At 36.0% G+C, this 10,047-nt stretch overlaps 1 protein-coding gene across 1 annotated transcript in view; it reads right to left on the bottom strand.

Annotated features, from left to right (window-relative positions):
• PDGFRB (platelet derived growth factor receptor beta) overlaps positions 1 to 10,047 on the bottom strand; it is a 52,201-nt gene continuing 42,154 nt past the window's right edge. The window contains exons 17-22 of the mRNA XM_070933875.1: positions 7,506 to 7,628; positions 5,037 to 5,148; positions 4,696 to 4,795; positions 4,494 to 4,599; positions 2,566 to 2,810; positions 1 to 106 (exon numbers count right to left, since the gene is read on the bottom strand). Coding sequence (XP_070789976.1) covers positions 1 to 106; positions 2,566 to 2,810; positions 4,494 to 4,599; positions 4,696 to 4,795; positions 5,037 to 5,148; positions 7,506 to 7,628 — 792 coding nt within the window. The remainder of the gene's footprint in view (positions 107 to 2,565; positions 2,811 to 4,493; positions 4,600 to 4,695; positions 4,796 to 5,036; positions 5,149 to 7,505; positions 7,629 to 10,047) is intronic.

Here is a 10,047-nt window from a genome sequence, read left to right as displayed (position 1 = left end):
CTAGCAATCTGATTTTGACTCAGATGCTTGTTCTTCTTCTTGCTCGGGGGCTAAAGGACTGTCACAAGATATAGTAGATGAAGTGTTTGCTTCATTCAGAGTTGAACTAAAATTGAGAAAGAAAAAGAGTGAGAATTAGGACCATTCAATTGTGGTAGACATAGTTGAATGGCATGAATTATCTTCATTCTTATCATCATCGTCACTATCATCACAATCATTAGCATCAGAATCATCATTATCCAGTTTGATTTTGGAGCCAGTGATGCAAGATGACAGAAAAATTCAGGAAAACTTGCTCTAATTTTGAAAAAGAAATAAATTTCTAGAAGATAATTTGGAGGGGTTATTTAATGAATATATTCTTCAACAGAAGGCATTCTGCAGGCCCTAAAATTCTTTTCAACAATATTTTTCATATATATATATGTATTTCTCTTTAGCCAGGTTCTTCCTAAGTAAACCAAGATTTTTATGCAGCCCTAGTTCAGTGAAATCCCAATCCACTAGTTTCTAGGCTTTTTTTCAGGTAGCCAGCAAGCACCCTGCTACCCATTGGGAGACTAAGGTAGATCTATTTCGGATTTATAATCCCTCATCAGTTAGCCACACCTTCATCCCATGTATCCTCCCTGTAAAGGTACACTATTTGTTTTTTCTTTTTGTAGGCCTTTATGTGTATTTCTCTTTAGGCAGGTTCTTATATATATCTCATATATATAGCCAAATATATGTATATTTCTATGTAAAAAGTTAAAATCTTGGTGTTTTCCCGCATCATTAAAAGTCTGTTAATTGAAATAAACTCCTGGCTAAAATCCCAGCTTAAAATCCTCCAAAACCCCAACAAAACACTTTGTAAGGTCTTTTGAGACTCTGGCTAAAATCCTAACCATCACTTTAAAAGTTTTCTTTTTGGCAACGTTTCGACAAGCTCTCTAACTTGTCATCATCGGGCCCCTACTTTCAGTTTAGAAGCTGTGGGTATGTTGCGAGATCGGAGTTGTCGCTTTTCTATGTTCGCTGCTGCTGACGTATGCTGGTTAGCCTGCAACTTTGTGTCTTGATTGGAGAGCAGCAGTTTTTTCTCCTGCTTCATTATCCTATATATTTCTTTATGTATATTTATTATAGTTTTCTTCATTTTACATCACAGTTTCAAACTTTGCAGCAGCAATATACCGATATACATCCACATTTTTTTCTTTTATATTATATATTCTATTATGTCTCTTAAATGCAATTTCATATTCATAATTATTGTTTCCATATTTCTAACCCAAATCTCTCTATAATTATCATTCTATGTATTTTATTTTACATTTTACATTTTTATAACATCCTACTATAATATTTACAATAAATATTCTGTCTATCACTATACTTACATTTATTTCTAAATTCTAGTCCATTGATCGTCTTTCATTGTTACTTTTCTAAACTTTGCATCTACTCTCTAACCATTTGTACCATACGTCCCAAATTAGATAGTGTTCTGTTTCTTCTTTATCTTTAATTTCCATTGTCAATCTATCCATTTCAGCAGAGTCTAATATTTTCTTTATTACCATTTCCTCAGAGGGTATATTACCATTGTTCCAATTTTGAGCATATACAATTCTAGCTGCTGTTATTACATTGTAATATAAAGTATTGGCTTATTAAATTATATTTCCCTGTCAAAATGCCTAATAGAAGTAGCTCTGGTTTTAAATCTATTTGCTGTTTTATCATTTCCTCTACCACTTTTTTATTCTTATCCAGTACTTTTTTGCCGAAGGACAGGTCCACCACATATGATAGTATGTTCCCTGTGTCTGTTTGCATTTCTAACACTCTGGTGACCTGTTTGGGAACATTTTTGTTAGTCTTGCTGGCGGTAGGTGCCATCTATAGAACATTTTATATAAGTTTTCTCTATATGCTGCTGACATTGTCAATTTATAATTTCTTTCCCATAGCTTTTCCCAATTGTCTAATTCTATGGTATAGCCGATTTTTTTTGCCCAGGTTATCATATTTTCCTTTACAATTTCTTCATTTTAAACCTCAAAAAGTAGTTGTAAATTTTTTTTAATCAATTTTTCATCTGTCCCCTGTAGTATCCTGTCCAATTCTTGTGGTTCACTATAAAACCCATAGTTTTCTATATCTTTCTTATACCTCTTCTGAATTTGCATATAGGGCCACCAGTCCAAACCAATTCCCTAATTTGTTAATTCCTGTTTCTTTTTTGGCATGAATCATCTTCATTATTATCATCATTGTCACTATCATCATAGTCACTGGCATCAGAATCATCATTATCCAGTTTGATTTTGGAGCTAGTGATACAAGATGACAGAAAAATTCAGGAAAACCTGCTCTAATTTTGAAAAAGAAATAAATTTCTAGAAGATAATTTAGAGGGGTTATTTAATGAATATATTCTTCAAGAGAAGTATTCTGCAGGCCTTAAAATTCTTTTCAACAATATTTTTCATATTATATCTTCCTAGTCAAGAGAACAAGCAGTTGGGACGGAATAATGTCATGGTAGGCGATATAAGTTAAAAATATTCTAACCTTGCTCTGCTGCTAGAGGCCTCCGGAGGGTTATTATTGTCTCCCTCTGGTTTCGGATCAGGTAAAGGAATGATATAATCATTGTCCACTCCATTCTGCTCCACAGCTGTATAGAGGACAGAACTTGAACTGACACTGTCACTTGCAGTGGACCTAGAAGGACTGAATCCTGTGTTCCTGGGCCTTGTACGCATAATAGCAGGGTGATCACTTTTCAAGAACTCTTCGTTGACCTGTTGATACTTCTGCTCACACGCAGAGGCAATGGGAATAGAAAGAATGGATGAGTACATATACCTATTCATCTACAGAGCTCTACATTGAACAGTGTTTTATACTTGAGTTATAATACATCTGGACCAGAGGCGGGTTTCAAAACCCATCGCTACTGGTTCACTTGTGGGCACACATGTACTTGTGTGTGCGATGCTTCTGCGCACGCAGAGAAGCATCCAGACAGGTGGGTGGAGCCTCCTGCCACCGTCACTACAAGTTTGCCCGATCCAGGGTGAACTGGTAGCAAACCACCAGTGATCTGTATGTTGCAATAATAGTGAATATATTATCACTGCAATTCCAAAGATATAGAATTCATGGTTACTGAAAACGGATAGATCTTACTTTTAAGTAGATTTTTTAGACATATATGACATATCTCCAAGACATATAGACATATCTCCAAGAGTAAATGATGAGGTAAATGATGGAGACTATGAATGCATTCTGTGTTTACCTTTGTTTTTTTAGAAAAAAACCCCAATGCATTATATAAATGTTCATGTATCTATATTTTGCTTACTTGAGATATGCCAGCTTTATCTTTCAAACGTTTGAAGGGCTTTTGGACCATGAATGAAGCTATTTGTCACATGAAATCTGGTTTAAACTGGGGCTGTAGTGCATATCTTGGTTGCAGTCTGGTGGACCAATCTGTAGCCATTATATTTCATCAGATTCCTTTTCCGTCTACATGCCTGACTTATTTCAGAATCACGAGCACACTGACTGACTTCTTGAGGTCACCAGAATGTAACAGAGTTTGAACAGAACAGTTCAGAAAATGCCAAATGTTAGGTTTGGTAGAAAACTATTTAATATTTATGCTGTCCTTTATTGCCTCCAAGAATGTCAACAAATTAAGATTTGAATTTTGTACATTACTTTCTAAGTTTATAGCAGCAGTTCATGGCAATTAAGATGTTTAACAGCTGCAAAAGTAAAAAAAAAAAATCAATGTCACCTCTACAATGGCCCTTTTATTTCCTGTCACTTATTTTACTTCAGATTTCAGGGGTATCTGAGCATCCCCCAAAATGAGACTGATGTAGAAATGGGTTGGGATTCAACCCATAAATTTATAGCAATACATCTCCTACTATTATTCCTACTATTGATCTATGGTTAGAAACATTATTATATTACAAAAGAAACCGAACTGGAGAATTTTGATACAACAATATCTGGTTTATTTAAAATAAACCAATATCTGGTTTATTTTCCCACCTCCCTCTACCCAACAAAGTAAGGCTTCACCTACTAGTTATGATTATAGCATGCTTTTTATAGAAAAAGATATTAGGATGTTGAGCTGCTTATTGAAACTGGTCCCCATTTATCATGATCATTCTTATATTAAACCACTGAGTATTGCACACAAACATCTTTTAAGAGCTTATGACAATGAAGAACAATAGATCAAGGTTTAGAATTCTGGATGGCAATTAAACACTGGAATCACATCAAAAGTGCTAAATCAATAGGAAACCTATTTTTCAGTACTTTCCCCAAATAATGGCCAACAATGAACAGATTTGGAGACAAGTACTCAGTCCGATATCCTTTCTATGAGTAAAAGAAAAGATATTATCTAGATAGATTTTGATTTAAAAACTGATCATCTTTCTCTGTTCAGGTCAAATATAGTTTACCTTCTTATAGCTGTCTGTTAGTAGGTTCCCCATAAGAAGTACCAGTTGAGAGAAAGAAGGTCGAATCTCAAACTTCTCTTCCCAGCATTTCTGCATAATTTCATAGCTAAAAACATATGAAAGAATATTTCAAGGTTTGGGAAAGTTTCGAAAAGTGGATGACATTTCCCTATAAAGACAATTGTTTACCCAAACCACTCACATTTCATTGGATGCATGGGTAGGTTTGGACATCCGGTAGCCACGTTTAATAGCATTATAGAATTGGTCATTCATAGGCAGTTCAGGATACGGAGTCCCACCTAAGAGCAAAAGAGTGAACTTAAGCAACCACCATTTCTTTCTCAATTTCACACAATGTCAGTGGTTGTCGGGAATGGTCCCTCTCAGACAGAAAAATGGATGACAGAAAACACTAATATAAATAGAGAAGATTATGTAGATAGACTACAGAAGTAACAGTTTTTCATTTTAAACATAGAATAATTGGACGGGAGGATATATCAAAGGTTAAGTTGCACAATCCTGACCAAAGAGACATACCTAGAGTGAATATTTCCCATAGAAGAATCCCGAAAGACCACACATCGCTTAAGGTAGTGTAGAGGTTGTTGAAGATGCTCTCAGGGGCCATCCATTTCAAAGGCAAGAAGGTCTATTTAAAAAAAGTAAAATGGATTTTATTTTTTTTAAAAAAAAAACTTCCCATAGCACTGACCACTGAAGGTTTTTGAATGGTTACTTTGCTAATGATACTTTTCTTTTAATGTTAATGGAACTCGTTTGGAACCTAGGAAGAACTGTAAATCCATCTCAGTCAAGAAGGGGATCTCATGACTATAACCTTGCTATTGTCAGTCCTGCTCAGCATGATTCGCAATATGACAAAGTGTGACTCCAATCAGCTGTAAAACACTTAGTCAAGTAATTAACAATAATACCAAGTTTTAAATTTCATATGTAGAGAACGGATTGCTGCTTCAAAAGTAATTTAAATGATGATCCCAACCCAAATCCAATTTCTAAGAAAGGACGGCTATTTCAAAAACACAGATGGAAGGAGAAAAAACTTCACCATTTTCTTCACAAGTTACAATGTATGGAGAAAATTCCATCTCTTGAAAGCTAGTAGGGCTTTAGTGAGGACACTGCCTCTAATGTTTATTGGTCTCTGGTCATAATTTTGAGTCTGCAGGCATCCAAATGTACATAGAGACAAGTTACTTACTTGCCTCTTGTACTTACATTGTAAATATTATATGTATTGGATTGTTTCCATAGTGAAATACGACAGTGCGGTGAGGAAGAAATGGAGATTCATGCAATATTAGAAAGACAATATAGCCGCAGACTTTTGGTGCCTCTTAAGTGCAAAGTAACTCTTTGGGCTTCCCAAAATAACTGACAATTGTCGATAGTTTTATTTATTTTAATAGTTTCTAGTTTTAATGGATTTTATTTGTACTGAAATACATCCTGAGAACTGTTAGTCATAGACTATCCTATGTAAAGAGTGGGTGTGAGCTTCTAGAGATCAAAGAATTTAAAAACACAGCCTGAAATAATCTGGAGTAACATTAAATTGGATAGGAAAAAAAAAATGGACTGGAAGGACAGCTACATTATGCTTGTTACCATCATTTACTGTATACCTCTCTCCAGTTTATGCTTTTCTGTGACATGTGAAATCAGTCTGCTTCTGTTTTTTTCTTCTTCTCCCTTTAGCAGTTTGCGTGCTATTCTAATAACCATCTTCTAGACTGAAAGAGGGCTCGGTTGTGCAACTGGCACAAAAAGAATAATTTCCAGGAAGAATTGCAAAAAGCCAGGGGTTTCGTTTCCTATTTAGTGGGGACAGTGACAGGGTAAGGGAGATTTAGAGACGTGCCTTCTGTTTCCATCTGTGCAAAATGATTCATATTGGGACTCTGGTCATTCTTATGTTGAGGCTTTCAGGGATTGAAACCAAAGTTTATGTATGCACATACACACACACACACCAAATTCAACAGAAAGCGATCAGCATGGGAATGATAAAATCAATTGGGTAATTTAAGTTTTATGCATGAGGAATTTGGGAGCTTGCTTATCTGTATCCATAATGATTATTATGAGCATGTTGTACTGTGTTAATGATATAGCTATATAGATATTAGCTGAAAAGAATTGATTGGCAATCTGAAGTTCATTAGATGTTTCAGATTTCAGCTCCATCCAGGTCTTCCCAGCTTAACCAATGAAAAGGAATTATACAGATTATAGTTCTAAATATATGGAGATCACCAAATTGGTGAAAATCTCTTTTTAAATTCAGGAAAAAGTTCATATTTCCAGAGACTTAAAAATGAAGATACTTCCATGCAAAATCATTTATGAAGAATATCAAAAACAGGTACAATTATCTGGTGGGTGAAGCCAAAATAATCTATGTGGAATATTTTGTTTCTTTCTGAAACAAAACTCCTTGAGATACTTTGCGATTTCACGATAAAAAATAAGTCACAATTTAAACGTTTAAATGAATAAACTTTAGAAAAACAAAAATCATTAAAATTGTTAAAACAATAACAGCAATAGCATAAACGTGTAGATCTATTGTGTTAAAAGTGTATAGAAAGAGCCAAATTATTACGACTCATTTAAAAATTATCAGGGAAATTGCTCAATGTACACTTTTGACGAGGCAAAACAGGGATGCGCTGTTACCACCAACAACCAAGAAGCCGTAACTATTCAGGCTAAGTTTGGTCTAATTAAAACAGAATGAAGATGTTGTTGTCTTCTGAGAATTCATAATTCCTACTCTTTTAATGGTGGCTCCATGTGCGTATATGGCTAGCCACATAAAACAAATCTTCAGAATGCTTGAGGATTTAAAATTTAGATTTGTGGGGTATGTGTCTTCCCTATGAAATTAAAAAGGTCAGGTGGAGCAAGGATCCTAAATGTATGTTTAACTCTTCTTATTTTGGTTAAGGGGCCACCCACAGGCCAGATAATCTCACTACTTACATTTCCTTTGGAAATATAATTTGAATCCCGCATGATGTCCCTGGCTAGGCCAAAGTCACAGATCTTCACCAGTTTCCCTTCGCAGATCAGTACGTTTCTTGCAGCCAGATCACGGTGCACACACTGGATAATAGGAAAAAGACATGCTGAGTATGTAGACATATATCTCAGGTGTCCTAATTTTTCTTTCAAAAGTAATTATTGTGCATTGGATTTCCTCAGAATGAAGCAACATCACAACATGCAGTGAGACATGTAATGCACATGATGAAGAGTTGCTCAGGCAGCTGCTCTAGAGACATGTGGAAATACTGCTGCCTAAGCTTTATTGTTAAATGGGGTCGAAAGAAGAGGCAGGACTCCATATTGTGACTTCAGTTTTTTATTTTAAAAGATTGGTAAACTTCTTGCCTGGCTGTCTGACAGCTCCCTCTTTTAAAGGGACCTGTCAGGCAGCCCAGCCACTGAAGTTACTTCATTTTCCCGCTGCTCAAATGGACCAATGAGCGCCGGGTATGTTAATATCTCTTTTTGAGACCGGACCTGAGTGAAGCCTTTGCTCAAGGCATCACTCCCTATTTAAATATGTAACATTTATAACTTCATTTTGTCCTCTCACACCGCAGTCTCATTTTGTAAACTTCATAATCCTTTGCAAAGGTGGTGCAAGAAGACTCACAAAAATGCAAGTAGCAGCGCTTTAGCTGGGATACTTATTTTTAAGACCATTACTGGGACTGTCACAGGTCAAAGCATATTTGGGGTCAGTTTAATACTTATTTATTAAACTTATACAGTTCCCACCTCACTGTTTGGGGCAACCATTAGGTGAAAACAACAGTACACATTCATATTTTTTTTGCAGCTGCTGCACACTGCTGGCTCATATTTAAATGGTTGTCCACTAGGACTACAAGATCCCTCTCACAGTTATTACTATTGAACAAGGTACCACATATACTGTACCTGTGCATTTTGTTTTTCTTGCCTAAATGTAGAACCTTACTTTTCTCACCATTGAATTTCATTTTGTTAAATAGCACCCAATGTTCAAGTCTGTCAAGATTCTTCTCTATCTGAAGCCTATCCTCTGGAGTGTTGGCTATTCCTGCTAGCTTGGTGTAATCTGCAAATTTGATCCAACCCCTTTACCTATCAGCCTGCACTCTAAAAATAAGTGCATGCTGGGAAGACAGATGTTCTGACCTGGTTTCCAAACATGACAAGCACATGTTTTTTAACTAAATGTTCCCTTTATTAGGAGCACCAGCAACCCCGGCAAAGAGTCTCTCTCTCCCTTAGAGGGTAACTAAGTCTCTAAGTGAAGCTTGCTCCCCTTCCCCCTGAAATGGCTCCAACTCACCAGGAGTCTCTCTCACTCACCACCCTCATAATGAAAGTCCTGGAAGGTGCGCCCGTTTTTTTCCCCAGTAGCGGAGACATACACATACACATACACACACACACACACAAACACACACACACACACACACACACATACACACACACACTCTGAAGGCGCACCCAACTCTCACTTCCTATTAACACCTTTCTTTCTTTGGAGAAATAGAATAGAATTCTTTATTGGCCAAGTGTGATTGGACAAACAAGGAATTTGTCTTAGGTGTATATGCTCTCAGGGTACATAAGGAGAATAAAATACATTCATCAAGAATAAAAAGATACAACACTTAGTGATAGTCAAGGTTACTAATAAGCTATCAAATTGTACTAGGAAACAAATAAAAACAATATAATTGAAAGATACAAGCAACATGGTTATAGTAATAAGTGGGAAGTAGGAATTGCAACCAGCCACAAGGGAACAGAAAAACTAAGAAATAGTTTGTTCCCGTTGTTTACTATATTGTGGCATTTCCCCCCCCCCATGGTTCCAAAGAACCTAGAATCCTACAAAATTGCAGAATTTGATTTTGAACACTAAGTTTATACGTCATGTTAAGCCATCTTTTGTTTTAGCACTGTTTGTTGAATAGCCACCATTGCCTGCTTCACATAACGTGCTGTGTTTTAGAAACTATAAAGGCTGAATTCATACTTCATTGCAGAATTAGTTTCTTGTACTTTGAGATGCTGCGATTCTTTTGCCCTTCAAATTCATTATTTATTACATGTACTGTATATGCCACCTATCTTGCTATTCAAATTCATTGCTGGGTAGAACTTGAGAAATTCTCTGTTTTACAGTCAGGATGTTTCCCAGCCATATTTTTTTTTTTTACCTTGTGGTACTAGCAATTGCTTGTGACATCCATACTGTATGTGACATCTTAATGCTGGCTTGTGAGAATGCACTTCAGGAAAAACAACAGATTATGTGGTAATTTAGAAGCAGTTTCTTTGTCTGCACAAGTTTTAGTCTTTTTTTCTCCTTGTCACCACTATTACCCAAATGCCTCATGTGACCAAAATGGCTCAACCCTGATCAAGGTTATGATAACATAGACATGCTGATGAGTGAGTTATTATGTCTGAAATGAATCCTGTGACACAATTAATTGGATTTTTTATGATACTTACT

The sequence above is a fragment of the Pituophis catenifer genome, unplaced genomic scaffold (assembly GCF_029215685.1).
Source record: "Pituophis catenifer annectens isolate HBS135680 unplaced genomic scaffold, rPitCat1.0.hap2 SCAF_2, whole genome shotgun sequence".
Classification (NCBI taxonomy): domain Eukaryota; kingdom Metazoa; phylum Chordata; class Lepidosauria; order Squamata; family Colubridae; genus Pituophis; species Pituophis catenifer.
Note: the sequence above shows the minus strand (reverse complement) of the source record. Positions and strands in the feature narration are given on the sequence as shown.